The following is a 21,916-nucleotide window of genomic DNA, read 5'->3' as shown; positions in this document are numbered from 1 at the left end:
TCATAAGCCTTCTCCAAATCCATCTTCATAGCTAAGACACCTTTATTTAGTTTTGTCTTCTTCATAAAGTGAAGAACCTCCTGAGAAACCAAAATATTATTGAGTGGGCATCTTCCTATGATGAAACTTCTCTAAAGGGCCAATCAAATCATCCAGATAAGAACGAAGACTATTCATAATAACCTTCATCAATACTTTATACAACAAATTGTAGAGGTTTATAGGCCTAAACTCCTTGAATTTACTAGGAATATCCTCCTAGTAAAATTTGGGATCTGGAATACCCTCCTTAACGCATTATCCACAAGACATCAAAGCTCAACACCAACCACATTCCAGCACTTCTTAAAGAAGAGGGTTTAATATACGTTTGATAAACTTATATTAAATTAAGAACAAATTATTTTTATGGAAATATATATTTTTAGATTAACTAGAAGTTTTAAGTTTATTTAAAAAACAATTGTTACATTAGTTTGAAATTCAATGACTTACCTTTTCATTTCACAGACTGACAGAAGCAACTAAAAAAATATTAACATTAATCTTTAAAAATTGACAACTTCATTTTTCAATTATTTACTATTTAAAAGATTTTTTCACATAATTCAAAGGAAAATGATTGCTTGAAAATCAGAAATTCATTCAAAACCGATACTAAAATAATAATCAACTATAAATTATATATCTAACTAATTGTTGAAATAATATGTTATTTTTACAACTAATCCAAACAATTCTCCAACATAGAATTTTATTTTCACACAATAGATCAAAATAATTTATTAGACCATGATGGGTTGGGTACAGAAAACAAGTATATGTTAAAGAAAATATAAAGCAAAGCCACTTGAATTTGGATAGTGTTGAGGGGTTTGAGTAGTTTGAATCAAACCTTTGTGTCACCCATCTAAAAAGGAAATACCTAATGCAAATTGATTATATAACAATGATCAGAATTCATAACCAGTCAGCTTTTGAGATGAGATTAACCCTTCCTTCATCCTTTGACATCAAATTGATGGAAAAAAGTGTGGTATGTCACAAATTTCTAATTTGTTTTCACAATTATATTATCTTCATCATAATTATAGATAATTGTGAAAATTGTAGCTAATGTATCTCAATCGAGTCCAACAACTTCTTTGGGTATAGAGTCCGTGTGAGTTCCTCCGAGAACTTTGTCGATGATGGTGACACTGGTGGAGAGACCGGCAACCTTGAACTAAAGTTTCCAGAGGAGAATTCTTCGCGACCCTCGTTCTCAAAATTGAGGGCATAACTTAAAGGATCATAGCTAAAGTCAACAGATTGTGATGTACGACGATTATGGCGGCGACCCATGCGAAATTTGAGGCTACGTGCCCTAACTTGTGGTGGGTCACCACAAAACTCACTTGCTATTGATTTCTTGAACCATGATGAAGGAGAAATGGGTGTGGTTGGTGTTCTAGGAGTATTTAACTTGTTGTAGTATAATTCTCCTTGTTCTAATGCATCATTGGATATGGTGCTTGAGAAGCAACAAATTGAATATTTCAACTTTGGCCTTTTGGATGATTCACGATTAACTCCATCATGTATCATCTCAAATAACACACCAACCTTAATATGAAAATGTGTGGGTTATTTTAGAGAGAAAAAATAGAAGAGACAGCAATGATGGTAATCAAGTGTGAATTCTAATCATATGTATATATATGTTTATAAGTTAGGGGCATAATGTAAACATAAGTTAGGTAAATATGTTTAGTGTTGGGTTAGGGAAATGCGAAGAATTCGTGGGGAAAATGTGGTTATATGGTTTTTGTAGTAAATTTGTGCTGTCATGTTTTGGAAAATTAAAGCACTAACAACCTCTCTTTTTTGTTAGGTTGAATTAAGAGTAAATGTATTTTTATTTGTTTAATCTCTTTTACGTGATTATAGGACAAAAATAAGGCTATCATTCATGTAATTATCTTATGCTTTTGTTTTTTTAATCTCTATTATTGTCTAATCGGTAACTTAATACTATATTTTACAACAAAATTAAAAGAAAAATTGGTGCAAAAAATGAGACATATAAAACATATTCATTAATGTTTGCTCCACTTCTAAAATATTATAATGAGAAAAACTTGTATGGAGACATATAAAACATATTATATTCTGAGATAAATATATTATTAAAATTTTATAGTTTTCTCTATATACATATGTATTTACATAAGTTTTTCTTCACTTTTGTTTTTATTTTCCATTTTTAGGGAAATCTGTCATTTTTAAACTTACATTACACCTACCTAAACTGTAATTATTTCATTTTTGCTGTCTCTGAGTTTGATTTTCTTTTCAAATTTTATGGATTAGGCGCTTCTCTATCTCTAATTTGTTTCACTAATTTAGTTTTTTTTTGTTACAATTTATACATATATGTGAGGAAATAAAATTATATATCCTTAACCATAACAACATATTCTAGAGGGTTTGTTGTTGTTGCATTACCTATCATCTAAATTATGAATATCAACAACCTGCCAATTAATCACAATTTAACATATTTTAACGATTAAAAAACAAGAAGAGAATGTGACAAATTTCTTCTCTCCCTTTATTGAGACTGATAGCATCAAAATCCAACTGGGTTATTAAAATTTAATTCAACACGTAATCTAATTATTGTTTATAAATAAACAAGTAATTGCATGAAACATCGTGCTACGGTCACCTCTTCGATAGTCAAAAAATTAATACCTTTAAATGACTAATAAAAAGAATAAGTTGACACATTTAGATTAACAACTAGTTCGGGTATGTTTGCCACTACAACATGCATACTACGGCTGACCATGAGCCGAGTTGGGCTAGGTAACACGGCAAAATTATGTGAATAATATAGTTTGATTATACTATCATATGTTTAGTGTAGCTTTTGAAATGTTTATGGGACTAGTGTAATTTTTTAGGAAGTCGTGGATGACATCCAAGATTTTGTTGATGTTATAGACTAACAATGCGAGATTAATTGGAACTTGTGTCTGTCAACTATGAGTTTATATTTTTTCTCTGGCTCTATAGGAACTCTAAACTCCCATATATGAGTTCAATTTTTCCCTCTCTCCCAAGCACTCGTGACTTTGATGTACTAGTTCCACAAAGATAAATAATTCAGTTCATGCTTTTGATTAAGGATAAATAATAGTTATTAAGACATGTTTATGATATAAAAGTATAAGGTATGTTTATAGTAATTATAGTTTACATGTGAAAAATTAATTATAAAGAAGTTGTGAGAAATGTAGAGAAAATATTAACTTGTGACAAAAGTAAGATTAATATAGGACTAAAAGGAAGAATATTATAAAAGTCATATTTGCGAGTTCTTCAGTTTGTGAGCAATTTTACCTAGGAAAAATTCAATATAGAAAAGTTGTGAGAAAGGTAGACAAAATATTAACTTATGGCAAAAAGTAAAATGAGTGTCAGAAGGGAGAAAAATGTTAGAATAATCTTACTATTAGAATGTTGAGAATGTTTGAGTTCTACGTGTGAAGAATTAAACATGTAGAAGTTGTGAGAAATATAGAAAGTTTTTTAACTTGTGACGAAAAGTTAAATGACTTACTAAATGAAGAAAAAATGTTAGAAAAGTCTTACACTGAGTTCTTCAATTTGTGAAAATTTTACCTTTGAAAAATTCAACATGAAGAAGTTATATGGAAAATAAACAAATGTTAACTTGTGACAAAAAGCAAAATGAATGACTAAAGGAAGACAAATGTTAAAAAAGTTTTACTCATAAGAAGGTTCAAGGGTATTTGAATCTAAAATTTGATGAAATTAAAATAATAAAAAAAGATGAGAACATAGGAGATGTAAGATAGAAAGAAAGAGAAAAAATATGGCGATGAAATTAATTCAATTAATAAAATATGTGTTAATTATAATTTAATTTTAAATAAAATTAATAAACATTGTTGGTCTTTAAAAGTAATTTTTGAATCTCCTTAATTACATCCCAAACCTACACAACACTTACTATATCTAAAATTTCCAAATAATAAAGATACAGATTGCTTAATTTGCACATAATAAAGATACAATTTGCTTAATTTGCAAATGGAAAGCTACATTCATATTGGTGAATGGGGTGGAATTTGATGAATCATAATATGAGTTTCCATTATATTTATCTATTTGTGTGATGAAAAAATGAATGATTGTGGATTACCTTCTATAGTTTCTATAAATAACAAATAATCTCAACATGATTCGCATAGTTAATTCATGTTGGACAACAAAATAGATGAACCACAAGGTAAAATGAAAATAAAAAACATAGAATCAAAATTGTGCTACTTCTTGCTCAAGATTAGGTAGCAAAACTTATAAACAACATTTTCCTTACAAAGTTAAGGGGAAATGATCAAAATACCAGAGTGTAACGGATTATTTACTTTTTTCTTCATCTCTACCATCTCGTTATTATTCATGTCATTTTCAACATTACAACAATGAATATTTTGAGTAGAAATTTCTATAAACAAATTAAAAGATGCAAAGAGATATAGAAAACTAACCTACAATGATGTTTCATGAATGAACAAACAATAAGAGATGCCAGATCAAATAGAACTATCGTCGATGCCTTTGTCATTAGAGACATTTCACTCCTCTAGTTGTTCAACAATAACAACATATCTACAAAATAAATAAAAATGAAATTTAATGCAATATCTTCAATGAATAGATCTACATGCATAAAACCATTTTAAAATAAGAAATTTTGAAAGGGGAGAATGATATAAACCAAGAATAGAGAAAGAATGGTTAAAGAAAAGAAGAGTAATGAAATGAATGAGTGAGAGAGAGATGAGGTTAAAGAATAAAGAGAGGTGTCAATGGATAATAACAAATGTTATGGTGTGGTGAGGTGCATTGGAGGTGATAGAGTTCTTTGAGCGAAATTGTTTTTGTTGTGAATGTGACATGAAGCACTTGCTAAGGTGTAATAACCTTTTTTATTATATAGTTAATAGATTTGGATATAATAAAATATTTGGGATCATTTGTGTTGAACAATAGGAAGGTGACTTTACATCTGTTCCTTCGTTTTCTTATTCATTCTTTGTATTTCATTCCATAATTTAATTTTATGGTTTCCGTTTGTCGTCTTATACTAATAATGATAATAATTTGATTGATTATGGACTTAAATGATATGATTATCTTTCACTTACAATGATTATGTTTCACTTAATATTTGAAATAATTTTGAGAATATTTGTGTAACGATGAATGAGCATTAATGTAATATTCATGAGCAAAATTTGATTTCATTCATTGCAATTTAAATGTGAATAAATGGACAATAACTCAATTTGATTCTAAAAAATTTGCAAGTGAGGATTGATGCATCATTTAATACTTGTAACAAAAAAATAATTGGGATAATTTTGTGTTGAACAATAAGAAGGTAGCTTTACCTCCATTCCTTCCCTTTCTTATTCATTCATTGTCTTTCACTCTATAATTTAATCTTATGATTTCCATTTGTCTTTTTATAGTATTAATGATAATAATTTTATTGCTCATGTACTTAAATGATTTGATTATCTTTCAGTTAAAATTTGAAATAATTTTGTTAGTAATTGTATAATGATACATGATTATTAAGGTAATATTTATTAGCAAAATTCAATTTCATTTATTGCAATTTAAATGTTAATAAGAAACAATAACTCAATTTGATTCTAAATTTTTTGCAAGTGAGGATTAATACATCAGTTAAGATTTGGAACAAATAAAAAACAATTATGATCGTTTTTGTTTATTTTTCTCACTTAAATGTGTAAATATGTTTACCTGCATTTTTTACTATGCAAATGCACCGATAATATGTGCGTTCTTTCATTCCATAAAAAATTTAATCTTATATATGTCATTTGTCGCATTATAGTAATGTTGATAATAATTTAATTGATTAAGAACTTAAATGTTATGATTATATTTGAGTTAAAATTTAAAATAATTTTGATAATAATTGTATAAAGATATGTCAACATTTATGTCATATTTATGAGCTTAATTTGATTTCATTCATTCTTCTTACCTACTTTCTCCTTATTTTTATTAGTTGCATCTCAAATTGCCTTTCATCTCATTCATTCTATATATATATATATATATAGGGAGCTACTAATAATCCATGATTGGTTATAAGACCTAAATTTATTGTTTTCACAATTTTTATATGAGAATTGTTCTCGCTTGAGTAGCTCTATATATATATAATCTTGAATTAAAGATGCATACAAGAGTTACATTTGTAAGGAATATGTATCAAATGACATGATCAAGTTACATTTTTCTTTTGCAATAGATGGATGCCTCACTAAACCGAAATTTTGGCCGAAAAATATATAAATATATAATAATTAAAAAATAATGTTAAATTTAATATTATTTATAAGATGGAAAGATAGAAAATATGCTAAAAGACTATTATATTATTTTTAAGTTGTTACGTTACATGTAGAAGTTAATTACATATTAAAAAACCGTTATACATTAAAAATTTATATTTCAAATGAAATTATTTATAAATAAATCATATATAATGAGAGAAAATATATTATAATTGTTTTATAACTTATAATTAATTGAGAAAGTAAATATATTTTCAGAATACATGAATCAATATAAAATTAATGACAAATAAAAATGTTCTTTAAAGTACATCTTTTCATTGACTTTTGTTTATTTTGTAGATTTTTTCATATTTTATAGATCAATTCTCATATTTCATTGATTTTTTTTGTTTATTTGTTCATAAATTTATTCATTTTGTAGGTACACAAAAAGAAATAACAAACTAAATTATAACAAACAATGTTTGCAAATCCAAAATACATGAAATATTTAAATATAGGCTACTTTGTAACAATAATTGTGAAACTTATGATATTTATGACCAAATATTTATTTATATCATTAGGGTTCATATTACTATGAGTCGATCGGGGAGCCTCCAACCACCGGTTCATATTAAGGCATTACATGTCCCAGCTGAACCATCGGCTCTGATACCACTTGTTGGACCAGACTGCGACTGGGGAGCCTCCAACCACCGGGAAGTTCCATTGTTACATGGGTATGGGAAGAGTGAAAAGTCACAAGTGAGACACCACATCTTAAACCAAAACCTTAAGGCATTAGTTCCATGGGTCTTTCCTTCTTATAAACTCTTTCACTTCTCCCCGCATATCCAATGTGGGACTTCACACTTGAATAAACCCAACACTATGGTAATCAATGGCAGAGGATTACAAGGACAGGTGGGGGCAGTTGCCCCCTGAATTTTCCCTACTTGAACATATTTGTTGTCCAATAACATGCTTTGCTCTGTGTGTTATTTGTTATGATTGATCATAAAAATACTTAATTATTAATCTTCTAAATTACAATATACATTTTTTCAATCAATCATAACAAGTAGCACATTGAGTGACATAATTTTTGTAAGCACACGTGCACTGCATTTACCTACACTCAAATGACGTCTTTATGGAGATATTAATTAGACCTAACATATTTCTTTAATTTGAAGCTTAATAAATAACTATGTTCCAACTTGTGTGTCATTCTAGAAATTATACATAATAAATCTAATTCTTTACACTTAATTAAAGAGATTATGTATATATTGATAATATATATCCTATGAATGCTTATAAATCATTTGATATTGATAATATATGTATTTTTGTCCAACAATTATATGCTATGGATTTTAACGAGCAAGAGAAGATTAGATAGAGATGTCAATTTCAACATTTTATTATTGGTATCGTTAGCCATTCAAGTTTGAAAAACCTTCAACAATATGTCGTTGGTCATATCTTGTTTTATCAAATTATTCGTCTTATCTTAACTATTGTGGATCAGCTAACATAAATATCATTTTCAACAACAAAAACAATCAAACAAAATTAGGTAGGAAGATAGATGAAAATTTATTGCATATAACATAGTGACTAATATTGAAAAGGAAATAACTGAAATTTTAGTTATAATATAATAATGTATGTTTTTTTTGTATTTTTCGTTACTAAATTAATTTTAATTACAATTTGCAATTAAATTTTGTTGCCCCTCCTAAAATTTTGATCAAGATCCACCACTGATAGTAATGATAGTTTGTACTCAATTATATTTGCGACAAAAATTGTGAAGACATTGTTTCATTATTACATGATAGAAAATATATCCAATGAAATTATTCACAATGTTTGTGTTTCTATATATTTCATTTTATTTTATCAAATTATTACACAATATAACTAATATATATTTAATAATATTGATACTTATGTACTTCTAAATATTTGTCAAAATCTATCTGTCTTATGCGAATGCTAGAGTAATATGTGTATTCTTAACCATATGAATGCATGGGTAAAATGTAAAATGAATGTTCTTAACCATGTGAATACACGGGTAACATTTGTGTTTCTTAATCATAAGAATGTACGTTTAACATGTGTATTCTTAATCACACGAATATACGGGTGACATGTGTGCTCTTAACCATGTGAATGCAAAATTATCACATGTTTTCTTAACCATGCGAATGAATGCACAGATAACATGTGTGTTCTTAACAATTAGAATGCACATGTAATATGTGTTATTAACCATTAGAATGCATGAGTAACATTTGTGTTATTAACCATACGAATACACGAGTAACATGTTTGTTTTTAACCATATGGCAAAAAATTATTGCCTCGTGTGAATGCACGAATAACTTACTAGTTTAAGAATGACAAACTTCGTACCAATTCTATAGTCCAACACTAACACCTATCACATTATCAGTAATGTCCTCAAGTTCTTTATGTATTTTCTTTTAGTTCTTTAATTTCTTTATTTAATTAATTTCATTCTTGGATAGTGACACAATATACACTATTTTTTTTAGTTTTCTTTCTATCTTCTCAATCCATAGTAGAGATAATAAATATTTAAATTTGTTTACTAATTTATTTTTTCTATTTGCCTCTTATTTATTCATAATCCTAAATTTTTAATCATATATTTTCTCCTAACTTTAAACCCTAAACACTAAATATAAAAAAGTTATTTTTTAACATACGGTTCGATTCAATTCTAACGGTTTCAAAATTTCTAAATCCAAACTTAATTGATTCAAAAAAGAAAACCGAACTAACCTCGAAATCGAACCGAACCAACCTCGAAACCGAACCGAACCATATTTTGTTATTCGGTTTCATCAATTTCGCGGTTTAAACTTGAACCAATTACCTCCCTACTTACTACATTATCTATAATTTATTCAAAAAAAAATATAAATGAATAATACTCATTATTTATAAATTTTTACATGAAAATTATATTACACTCTTTTCAAAAATAGATTATGAAGTGAGTATGAATATCATATAAACGCACGTTGTAATGATCGGTAATGTAAGAAATTGTAATTACAGATTATCCATAAACTCTAAAACCGAAATTATCAAATAAAATGAAAGCTTATCAATTTTCAATTTGATTAAACATTCGAAGTCTTTCTTCTACCTTCTTTGTAAGTACCTTTACTTGGTTTTCTCTCCTTTCAATGATATGTTATTTTAATCTTCTTATGTGTTTGAGTTCTTGCATATCACTTGTTTGATGAAATGACTGAACTATGTTATACTTTCTTATTGTCTTTCTATTCTTCTTATTTTATATCTTTTTGACTTTAAATGTTTACTCTATGATTCAATTTGGTCTTGTTGGATTGATTGATTGATGTGTTATGGTTGAATAGAGAGGTCTCACTTTGATGCATTTTTGTTAAATGTTGAGACTTGGGCTTGAAGTGGATGTGAGGATGTTGGGGACTATGGTGAGATGTTAATGTTATGTAAGAAGTCTAGTAAATAAAGAGGTCTAGTTCATAATGCAGAGGAAGTGCTTGATAAAAGGAATGAAAGGGGTTGAATAAAGAAGGTTGATAAGGCTATCAGTTAGATTTAGGTATCGTCCTCGGGCAATTACCTTTCGAGGCTTTGAAAAAGTGATTCTAGGACTTTGTGCTCGGGGATGGGTGCTGAATTTTCATAATAAGAACATATTACAAGTCTGAGTAAATAAATGTCTGAGTTGATAAGAATTTGATTTTGATTTTTGGGTCATGGTAATTAAAAGGTCGAGTCAATCATATTCTCCTTTGGCTCATCATATGTTTGCTCTAGTTAATTAATTATGCAACCGAGCTCTAATGTTTGCTCTTGTAGTAGTTATTGGACTCTGACTTCTCTTTTGCTATTTCATTCAAATTTCACTCTTTTTTTTCTTGGGGATTTTCAGGTTCCTTCTGTTTCTGTTTCTCTTTCTTGATTCATTGTGAGCAAGCTTTTCCTGGAAGCAAAGACCTGTGCACCATTTAAAGTTATTGGGTACGTTTAGATTTTAGTTAGTTGTATGTATTTCATAGATAAAACTATTGACATTCCAAATTATTTATTTGCATGTATTTCATAGGTGAAGCTATTGACACTCCAAATTATGTATTCACACTCCTAGTTCTAATGATAGTTTAGTAAAATAAAGAAGACAAAAGACAAAACTAGTACATTCATCCTCTAAGCTTTTTCTTCTTTCAAATAGGTCTTTAAGCTAGTTTTTGTTTTCAAATTGTTCCTATAAGTTGCTTTTCTGTTAGTTTTGTAGTTTAATGTTCATTTTCAGAAAAAAAATAATATTGCGATTTTGCATATCTTTGCATTCAGAATTCGATTCAGTGGTTGGAAACAAATAATTACAGGACTAAATTGAAAAAAACAATAACTTAAATGACCAATCTCATAATTTTGCAAGATAAAATTATGATTGAGTAGTAGTACTCTGGATAGAGAATTTGGAGTGTCAATAACGTTAGTTGTATTTTATATGCAGAAAAAAATAGACAGAAATATTATGGAAGAACTTTTATAAATCTTCACTGAGCATGCTAATAAATTTCTTGTGTCTATGTCTGTTCTACGTAACCACATGAGAAGTAGTTAATTCTTTGTTGATGAGCTTTGCTGATTGTTTTTTTTTGTTTGCTTATGTTATCCTCAACTCACTTCTCAGGTAACATGTCTGCGAATCCACTGCAGGCCCTCTTTCATAACTTTGATCAAGTCTCAAATTTTGTTCAACACCATCTTTCTAATTTTATAGGCTTTCATCACCAGCCATCAGGTCCTTCTGCCAGAGGCCCTATTTTCTCCATCTCTTCCTCTAGCAAAGCCCCGCCACTTGAAAAAATTACTCCTGTAAATCCTGGTGATAATGCTCTCAAGGTATCTATTATCAATGCCTGGCAAACCTAACTTTCACAGTTTTATCTTGAATTTTGTGAGTAGGTTTGGCTTTGTGATTAGTTCTTTGGGGCTCTAAATCTCTACTGTAGTTTGTGTTCCAGTGGAATTTACATAATTTTCTCATTATTTAAATTTACATTTTTATATAATTTATGCTTTTAGTTGAGGAAAGGATATTGCAGTAGGCAGTAGTGCATATCCTAGAAGTTACCAATTATACTGATGTTTTGAAGTTTATATTGTATTTACTATATTTATTTAAAGATATGTAAACACGGTGATTATTTGTAATCCTATGCGAGCATTTGTGTTATAAAATGTGAAGCTATTCATCAAGGATTCAAATGTGCACTGTATCTTGAGGTGTTCTGATTGATATATTTTTCATCATTTTTCTGTAGGGAAAGTCTGCTACTCCTGCGGCTAAAGAAGAGCTTGGAAGGGCCACTTGGACTTTTCTTCACACACTTGCTGCTCAGGTTTTATTACTAGAATTTTACTGATGATATTGATTAAACCTTTTCTTTCAATAATTAAGTTTTTTTTCATTTGGACTAAATTCCTGTTGCTGAAGTATCAATCCCCGCTTTTTGATTGCTTCACATGGGATGTTACTGTGAGTGAGCAATTTCTCTTGTTACTTTGGTGTTCTACATGCCATGCTGAACTTCCAACATGTAAAAAAGTGTGACCCAATACATGAGGCTCCCGCCTAGTACGTCTAGAAAGAGTAGATGTACGCAACCTTACTCTCGCAAGTGAATAGGTTGTTTCCACTTTCCAGGATTTGAACTTTTTGTTTCCCTGTATTACCACCATAGTTGTGAACTGCAAACTGGACACCTGACCGGTCTGACCTTTTATCAGATCAGGAATGCATCTGAACTGATAATTTGTTCAAACTGAGTATTCCAATCAACGTCAATGACTCAGCATACTGGACGAATTTCTATGAACTGACTGAGTCCAATAATTTCACCCTCACCCTGTTTCTGAGAGAAACCAAAGAAGTTGCTGGACATGAAGAGTGACATTCTATGCCAGATCAACATTTTCAGTTTCTCCGTCACCAGGTGCTCTTCCAGTCTATATTTTCTGACAAAGAAGAAGGTGGTTGCCAGTAGAACCAGTGTCCCATTGACTTGGTTCCCTGGCCAAGGTCAGGTGCAGGTTGATGATTGGGCTGAGTTTGATAACTGTGATTATCACAGCCAAGATAATGGTTTGCTAGTTCTTTTGTGTTTCTGGCTTTCAACTTTTGAACTCTTTGCATGATGCTACATTTGTCTTCTGATAATGGTGCCATATTCCACGAGTCTGCAGCCTGTTTGGTTTACCTATTTTCTATTTTTATTTCACTGAAAATAGAAAATAGAAGAGAAAACATGTTTGGAACACTTCATTTTCAGATATGGAAATATATTCCAAAAATAATGAAAACACTAGAGTCCTGTTTTCAATGTTTTCAACCTTCGACCCTCTGACGAACATTGTCGAAGAACAAAACACCACCACAACACATCATACAACCGTTCAACCCCTGCAACAACCTCAAACATATATATAAACCCAGAGCCACAAATTGACCTCTGTCCGTGAGCTATCTCCACTGTTCTTGGCAAATCAGCCTGCCAAATGCCAACCACCATGAAATTCAGGGCTAGCTACCAACCGTAGACATGGCTCCCATGTCACACCTGTTGGATATCGTCAATGGGTAATAGATATTACGGGAAATATTTCAGGTGGAATATCTGAACCATGATTCCAAGGGATTGCTAGCAATAAAAATGAATTTCAAGAAGAGAACACACAACAATAACCAAACCTTAATCCCATTGGGTGGGGTTGACTAATTTCAAGAAAAGAACATAAAGAATAAAAATAGAAAATACTTCCTGAAATTAGACAGGCCCTGGGTTTTCATGTTTGTATTTTTGTACATGAGGATGTTCAGAAAGTTAAAGTTGCTTCATCTCTTTCGTATTCATTTGCTAAAATAGTTTGATTTTGATGTCTTATCAACAAACAAAAACATTTTTTTTTAAAAACTGATGATTTCAAACATAGTGAGTTATGAATGACCGTATTTCTCTTTTCAGTATCCAGATAATCCTACAAGACAACAAAAGAAGGATGTAAAGGAACTGGTACTTTATCTCCCTTCTTCATCCCTTCTATAAATAATATGATTTTGTCTAAGCCTGGAATCAAAAAATGCTATTGTCACTCCTGAGTCTTGTAAAATTGATAGGAAAAATCCTTACAGTTAAGTTGATGCTGTGGTCTGATTTAATTTTGGTAAATAATAGCTTCACAATAAGTGCATGAGAGAGATTTTCAAATTTCTTTGTTGTTATTTTTATTTTTTTCCTGCCCATAAAGTAAGAAATATACTCATTTAGTCAAACATGAAGAGAGCTAGCTATAAGTATAGCTGCATATAGCATTGAACCATGTAGTAATTTCCTAAACTTTGATTTGAAAGATTCTAACCATTGATGACTTTAAGGCATATAATATACTGTTTCAAATTTCCAACCATATTGTAGACTAAAAAGAACTTGTAAGTTGAAACATGATGTCTTTGGAATCCAGGTAAATATCTTGACTCGAATGTACCCTTGCAAGGATTGTGCAGATCACTTCAAAGAAGTTATTAGGTATGTTATCATTCTTACTCTTTATCCATTAGTTGATCATTTGTTATCAGAATTGTTTGTCAAAGCTTGGTTTTGCTCCCCTTCTCTTTTATTCATTTAAAATCCAGTTATTGTTCAGATTGTCAGACCTTAAATTTGGTAAGTTATTTCGTATGGGAAAAGAAATCAATTTGGGTGAAATTGTATAACCACACTTATATTGTCTTTATTCATAAACATTAATGACCTTTCTTAACTATACCGCAATCCATAAATATGATTTGAGCTATACGGTTAAACTGTTCCAATAAGCATCTTTTGACTTGAAACCTTTCCGACTCCAACAGAGTAGGATGGCTCTTAAGAATGTTGAATATAGTACCATTTTTAAAAGACACATAATACATGATGAATTATTTATCTGCTCCAGTTTTCACATGTTGCACTTTTATGCCAGTGTTCCAAAATTTACTCTTGGTGGCATCTATTACTTAAGTGTTTTTGTACATGTTTGGCAGAGCAAACCCAGTACAGGCTGGATCACATGCTGAGTTTTCTCAGTGGTTATGTCATGTGCATAATGTTGTTAATAGAAGGTAAGTTCTTTCCCTTGGGCTTGATAAGATCTTATTTTATTATTTTAGAGTTTAGACTATTGTCACTGTATCATATAACAAATGTCTAAACCATCTATCATTCTTTGTGTTTGTTTGTGGAAGCCGATTTTAGTTAAACTCATGTTCTGATTTTTCCATTGCTATTTTTTTGACAAATATCTGTATGGAAACAAGAAATCTGGAGTTTATAGATGTTCCAACTTTTTATTCCAATAAAAGATGTTTGGTGCCCAACAATTTGCTACTGTTTAAGATGTTCTTATATTATACTGGTACCTATAAAGTATCCTTACCTGAAACACTTGTTGGCTTGGATAAACTTTTGGTTATTACTTCAATTTGAAAAACTAATTCATATTCGAATCGAATTTGAGATGAAAGTGGTTGGTCCTATGAAAGCCAACTCAAAGTTGTGTTTTTTCTTGATGATTTTTTTGTTACATTCTGTTCCTTTCTTTGCCTCTCATGTCTTCTACCTTATTTAATACTTAAATTTTTAAACTTGGGTATGATTTGAGTCCTGATTTAAGACAAAAAGAATAAATTAGAGGTAGTCAGAAAATAATACCCTGAATTAATATGAACTATTTATTTGAAAGAGTTCTGAACTTGTCTTAAAGGATATCCAATTAGCTACTAGAAGTGCCATTATTCCTGATTCACATGATGTTCTTTTGAACTCTATGCAGTCTTGGCAAACCAGTATTTCCTTGTGAAAGAGTTGATGCAAGGTGGGGCAAACTAGAGTGTGAGCAAAGACAATGTGAAATTATTGGAAGTACCTCAATTTTTGGGAAAATTTAGTAGACACATTTATGTATAAAAATACAGCTACATACACCATGTGAGGTATGTGTTAAGGAAATATTTCTTAGATCACTTATGTTATTTAATTCTCTCAGATCAGAGTATGTGAGTAAATTGTATGTGCATTATGCATTATTCAAAATTTATTTTGATTTATGAAATTTTGAGGCTGGATTATGTTACTTTTTTTTAACCATTAGGGAAGAAATGTAGTTGGCCAATTTCTTTTGTTTGTTGGTTTTACCTTAGTATTTTTATTAGTTTAAGGTTTAGGGTTGAATTACAAACTGTATGAGATTTATTCATTTGAAGTTTTAATTTATTTTGGAGGTAAAAGGTTATATCATGAAGGATTTAAATATGAGAAATAAAAGATTTGATAATAAAAGTTTCAATAGTAAATAAATGTTTAGTGAAAAGAGAAAGATAAAATATCTCCATTGAACATTCCCTCGGGCCTCTCTCAAAGTTATTGCATAGTTTCCTTTTAATATCATCCCATTTTTCTTTTAATAATCCTGGAAATGTATTTAGTGTAGAAAATTTTGGAAATGTACATTTTTTTTGCAAGATAGTGTCAAACGAACAAAAAATGTATTAAAAAAGTCCCCCAAAGTTTCCCATAAAAATTGAGGATAAAATGTATATACTAAGACACAAAGACTTCTTTACATTATAATATATAATTTACCATTATATGTCTTATTTTTGTTTAAGAATTGATTAACACGTAAATCGTACATGATATGTTGATAATGTATATATTATTTTCTTCAAAAAATTCCAAGCCGTTTGTCTAACCCACCATGCAATCCATAGAACTAGCAAGATTATTTCGCACACTTTTTTGTTGGTAATTTACTAAATAAAGATTACTATAATTATTAAAGATTCAGCTTATACTGGATTATAATTATTAAAATGAATAAGTTAATTAAAGATGGTGATTTGAAGAAAATAGCATGGAAGTTTTTGGTCACAAAATTTGTGCAGATAATAGTTTTTTGTTGCATCCAAGGACATAAAATAAATATTACTACATGAATCATATATTGTCAAGTTGGTAAATACCTAATAATGCCTCTTACCTACTAATAAGACTCATATAATGTTTAGTTTTTAAATCATAATCTTAAGGATTTGGCAATGTGCACCCTTAATATATAAGATAAGAGTCGGGATTGATTTTTTCTTCTTCAGTATTTAAGTATTGATTTATCAAATCTTTGGCTTAACTAACAAATATGTGAGTGTTTGTGTATACAAACAAGTGAACATGTCTGAATAATATGTGAAGGTGGGTTGGAGTTAAGACAAGTTGATAGACTCTAGGTTATAGGATCCCTTTGGTTGACATATACACAATATAAAGATAATAAAAGTTTAGAGCATGCACATAATGATTTTGTTTCGGTTCATTTGAATTCAGATTATGTCCAGTTATTGACAGCATGGAGATTTCATTATAATTAATCTATTACTAATTGTTTTTTAATCTAACTGCGTCAAACTCACAATACATCTAGCCTAAAAAGTTTATAAACTTAATTCTTTAATTTATCAGACGAGTGTCGATCCATGACCATGATGGCTTACACAACTAGGTCATGGATCGCAATGTAATCAGACATATGTTGATCCATAACTGTAATATTATATCTATTCGAAAGTTTACATCTTTGTCTACCTTACTCATAAACCATACACAATATATATAATTGTCCCACACCAAGTACGGACAACACATATTATCCGACCAACTCAATCACAAGCATCTATTGGTTTTATACCTTCCTTAGGAATGAGTCAATGGTAACAAATAAACATAGACAAGAACAAAAACCCACGTGTTAAATTCCATTGAAGTAATCAACAATGGAAGGGACAAAGAGGAAATCAACCTTATTCTCTTCCTTAATATACCATACCACCACCCATTTGTATGGCCATGTTACCTCATAATAATAATTGTTGTCTCTATTTTTATCAACTCCCTATATTTGAAATCTCATGAACCCCACATACCCTTCAATTTTAGGCCACCCTCACCCCAATTGTTCCACACATTTTCCTTCTTTCTTTTCCCTTCAACATTGACTTGAGGGAAAAGAAAAGAAACATACTTCAATTAATCACATCATATCACAATTCATACTCATTCATATATCTTTATACATAAATTGTATGTGTCCTTCAATTCCCATTTCTTTGACCCTTTTATCTATTGTATTCATAAGATCATAGAAACTTATATTCTTGTTTTGATTGATCTATTGATCATTGAATTCAATGGGGAAACCAAATGGGAAAAAGAAGGATACAGAAAGTCCTAAGGCTATTAATAAGGAAAGTCCAAAGGCTATAGGTAAAGTTGGTAATAACAAGGTTTCTTCAAAACTAGCTTTGGATGATGACACTGCAATGTTCATCAACATGTCACATGAGCTTAGAGAAGAGGGTCACCGGTTATTCCATAAAAAAGATCTGGAAGGCGCTATGTCGAAGTATGTAAAAGCCCTCAAGTTACTCCCTAAGAGTCATATTGATGTCGCGCAATTGCGCACCGATATGGCTGGTTGTTATATGCAATTAGGCCTTGGTGAGTATCCTAAAGCAATTAATGAGTGTAATTTGGCATTGGAGGTATCGCCTAGGTATAGTAAGGCGCTTTTGAAACGAGCGAAATGCTATGAGTCTTTGAATCGGTTGGATTTGGCGATGAGGGATGTGAGGATTGTTTTGAACACAGAGCCGAATAATGTGGCCGCATTGGAGGTGCTTGATAGCTTGAGGAATACAATGGATGAGAAAGGGATTGTGATTGATGAGACAGAGATTGCGCTGGCGACTATGCAGGAGGCGCCTTGTGCGCGTTTGAGGAAAGTGGTTAGAGAGAAGTTGAAGAAGAAAGGGCACAAAAGTGAAGTTGTCGAGGACAATGTGAATTCAAATGCGAAGGTGAATGGAAATGTGAATGCGATTGCAAACGCAAACGGGAATGTGAATGGTGTAGTTAAGGATAAGGAAGATGTAAAAAAACCAATTGAGAAAAAGAATTTGGTAGTGAAACTTGTGAGACAAGAAAAAGGAAAGGAAAAAGAAGTCACTAGGACAGTGAAATTGATCTTTGGAGATGATATAAGGTGGGCACAGTTGCCTGTGAATTGTAGTATGAGGTTGGTAAGGGATATAATAAGGGATAAGTTTCCTAGATTGAAGGGTGTTCTTGTCAAGTATAGGGATAGAGAAGGTGATTTGGTTACAATTACTACTACAACTGAACTAAGGTCAGCTGAAACTTTAGGTCATGTGCTCGGGTCGATTCGGCTATATCTTACTGAAGTAAGTCCAGATCAGGAACCGTCTTATGATGAAACAACAACAAAGGAGAGCGAGGTTCGAAAAGATGATAGAAAACTTGGAAATGCTATTGAGAATGGGTTTGTGAAAGGAGGAAGAGATGTAGTAAGAAAAACGACGATCACGGTTGAGGACTGGCTTGTACAATTTGCAAGGCTGTTCAAAAACCATGTTGGGTTTGATTCTGATGCATATCTAGATATTCATGAGGTTGGAATGAAGATATATTCGGCGGCGATGGAGGATACAGTGACAAGTGATGATGCTCAAGAGCTTTTTGAAATGGCAGAAGATAAATTTCAAGAGATGGCAGCTTTGGCCTTATTTAATTGGGGGAGTGTTCACATGTGCAGGGCGAGGAAGTGCGTATCGTTTCCCGAAGATGGACCAAGAGAATCTTCTATTGAACATGTTAAATCAACATATGAATGGGCTAAAGAGGAGTACATCAATGCAGAAAATAGATTTGAAGAAGCCTTAAAAATCAAACCCAACTTTTATGAAGGATTTCTTGTTCTCGGGTATCAGCAATTCGAGCAAGCAAAGCTCTGCTGGTGTTATTTGATCCTGAACAAGAATTTAGAAGTCGGTCCTTCCGAAGATGTTCTACAGCTCTATAACAAGGCAGAGGACAACATTGAGAAAGGGATGCTGATGTGGGAGGAGATCGAGGAGCAGCATCTGAGCGGACTATCTAAATCGGATAAACATAAAGAACAGTTAAAGAAATTGGGTTTGCATAATCTTTTCAATGATGTTTCGCCCGACGAAGCCGAAGAGCAAGTTGCGAAGATGAGGTTACAAATATATCTTCTATGGGGCACCATTTTGTATGAGCGTTCCGTTGTCGAATATAAGTTAGGACTACCAAGTTGGGAAGAATGTTTAGAAATCGCAGTCGAAAAGTTTGAACTAGCTGGAGCTTCCTCAAATGATATTGGTGTTATGATAAAGAATCATTGTTCTAATAAAACAGCAATGGAAGGTAAGATATTGAAAACTATGATCAATCATTTGTGCATTTCCAATACTATATATTCATTTGAAGTTCTATATGTTTCATGACATTAACAAACCATTTTTTCATAATCACAGGATTCAAAATTGATGAGATAGTTCAAGCTTGGAATGAGATGTATAATGGTTGGCAGTTTAATGTTCCATCTTTTCGACTCGAACCATTGTTTCGTCGGCGTGTTCCAAAACTTCATTACATCTTGGAGCAATTTTGAAGTTGTTCTTGAGTTTGTTATTACTTAGAGGCCTTATATCTTTCAATTTGTTCTAGAAAATTAAGGAGGACTCAGTAGCATATGAAAGTGTTGTAATCTCATACCTTTAACTGAAATTGTGATTTCATGAAGAATGGAATGCTAGACTAGTAAGATGTGTTTGGTTTGGATTCAAAAATAATCTGATAATTTCTATGTCCAAAAATTCAATATTTGTTTCAAGCAAAAATAGCTGTAGAAAAGCTTATGTTATTGTGTAACACTTTATTCTTTGGATTATTGTTTTGGAGCACCAACAACTATTTTTCCTTAAAATAAATATGGAACCAACACTTTTACACTAGGTGGGACTGAGGAAAACTTATGTACTGGGCCATCATTTAATATAGAACGTTGAAATGATTCTCATACTTATTAACATCTTTAGTGGGATTTATGATGTTTGATGGTTTGAATGGCTCTAGATGTATGGCTCCTTCAAATTTCTTTGAAGATTTCCACTCTTCTTTGCTTCCCTCCCTGGAAGAAACTGTTGATTTTGTTTGCATTAGGCTTGGGATGGAATCTAGTTGGCTTAAAATAAGAAAATCAAATTTCATAATATCTTTTTTATGTTCATTGTTAGATTGCATAAGATTATTTGATTGAATAAGTAATAACCTAAGGGCTACTTTGGTTCATATGATACCATAAGGACATGATAGGATAGAGAATAAGGAAGAAAAAATTACACTATTTTATCATGCTCATTTCTAATTTAGCTTACAATATAAATAGGCAATTGAGATATGTAACTGAGATAGCTTTATCCTATCTTGTTGAGTCATCAAACTCTAGAGTACAACAAGATAGAATAGACGATCCTATCCACTAAAGAAACCATTCGAAAACAACTTTATATATTATATTCCTTTAGTATATTTAACATTTTCAACTTTTAATTACTCAGTTTTATTTAACATTTTTGTGCATTTTCAAATTAAATTGTATATTTTATTAAGAGTAAAGATGTATTTTGGTTTTGAAAATTTTGAGTATACCAATTTTCTTCACTAAAAATTGGAAAACTCAAAATAAAATGATTTAAAAAAAATACTAAATTTGAGTCAAATTAGTTTATTTTAATATTTCTTGACTAATTTGTGAGACATTTCAGTCACTATAACAAATTAGTTTTTAACTCATTCACGATCTTTTAAGTACTAATTTGGAATTTTATATTTTTCAGGATTAAATTGGTACACATTAAATTTTTTATGGACTAAAGTGGGTATGAAAGATAACATCTATCAATGATAAAATCTTTGTGGTTGGCCTGAATTGGTTTCTTACCTTCAGGTTGTAGGGTATTTTTCTCGCAACAAGTTTGATTAACTCATGATAGGTGTCAATTGATTGGATATGTGTTTGTATTAGCTTTTGATATTAGGCTATATAAGCCTAGTTATATTTTATGCATCTCCATTAGAGGGGATACACAATGAGGTTGTTATAGCATTTGTTGTTGAGGGAGTGAGTGTGGGATTTGATTTATTCACTTTACAAAACAATAAGAATAAAGTTAATTAGCTTAGGTTTGCTGATTATTAATTTGACAAATTCACATTTGTAAAAATATTTCCTCTACTTTTCTTAGCCATATATATTCTCTGTAAACCTAGTCCATGATATCCCTTAATCAATAATCTTGTCATTAAATACTTTAGATGTATTATACAATCATATCAGAACATTTTAGATACCTATATGTGAGTTTTTCCCACAAATATCCACTTATGATTTTATTTATATGCATTCATTTAAATTGTAGAAGACATCACGTAATATAACTATAATATTTTTGTTGTGATGATCGTCGTAATCATATTACACTATAATTATAATGTTACATCAAT

The 21,916-nt window shown here is 30.7% G+C and overlaps 3 protein-coding genes across 7 annotated transcripts; 2 read left to right on the top strand and 1 right to left on the bottom strand.

Moving 5' to 3' along the window:
• LOC109350739 lies at positions 906-2,037 on the bottom strand. Its single transcript, XM_019592026.1, has one exon. The coding sequence runs from the start codon at positions 1,585-1,587 to the stop codon at positions 1,114-1,116; it is 474 nt and encodes a 157-aa protein (XP_019447571.1). The 5' UTR covers positions 1,588-2,037; the 3' UTR covers positions 906-1,113.
• Positions 9,997-15,611, top strand: LOC109350738 (FAD-linked sulfhydryl oxidase ERV1). 3 transcript variants are annotated; one of them, XM_019592024.1, is made up of 7 exons: positions 9,997-10,444; positions 11,131-11,342; positions 11,765-11,842; positions 13,466-13,513; positions 13,962-14,026; positions 14,524-14,601; positions 15,312-15,611. In XM_019592024.1, the coding sequence occupies exons 2-7, from the start codon at positions 11,136-11,138 to the stop codon at positions 15,424-15,426; spliced, it is 591 nt and encodes a 196-aa protein (XP_019447569.1). In that variant the 5' UTR covers positions 9,997-10,444; positions 11,131-11,135; the 3' UTR covers positions 15,427-15,611. The 3 variants fall into 3 exon arrangements, with proteins under 3 accessions (XP_019447569.1, XP_019447568.1, XP_019447570.1); XM_019592023.1 differs by having other exon boundaries at positions 9,997-10,451; XM_019592025.1 differs by having other exon boundaries at positions 9,997-10,474.
• Positions 17,440-20,217, top strand: LOC109350737 (HSP-interacting protein-like). 3 transcript variants are annotated; one of them, XM_019592022.1, is made up of 3 exons: positions 17,440-18,841; positions 18,884-19,774; positions 19,885-20,217. In XM_019592022.1, the coding sequence occupies exons 1-3, from the start codon at positions 17,719-17,721 to the stop codon at positions 20,019-20,021; spliced, it is 2,151 nt and encodes a 716-aa protein (XP_019447567.1). In that variant the 5' UTR covers positions 17,440-17,718; the 3' UTR covers positions 20,022-20,217. The 3 variants fall into 3 exon arrangements, with proteins under 3 accessions (XP_019447567.1, XP_019447566.1, XP_019447565.1); XM_019592021.1 differs by having other exon boundaries at positions 17,440-18,853; positions 18,896-19,774; XM_019592020.1 differs by having other exon boundaries at positions 17,441-19,774.

This window comes from Lupinus angustifolius, chromosome LG06, assembly GCF_001865875.1.
Source record: "Lupinus angustifolius cultivar Tanjil chromosome LG06, LupAngTanjil_v1.0, whole genome shotgun sequence".
Taxonomy (NCBI): domain Eukaryota; kingdom Viridiplantae; phylum Streptophyta; class Magnoliopsida; order Fabales; family Fabaceae; genus Lupinus; species Lupinus angustifolius.
This window is presented reverse-complemented; position numbering and strand designations above follow the sequence as displayed.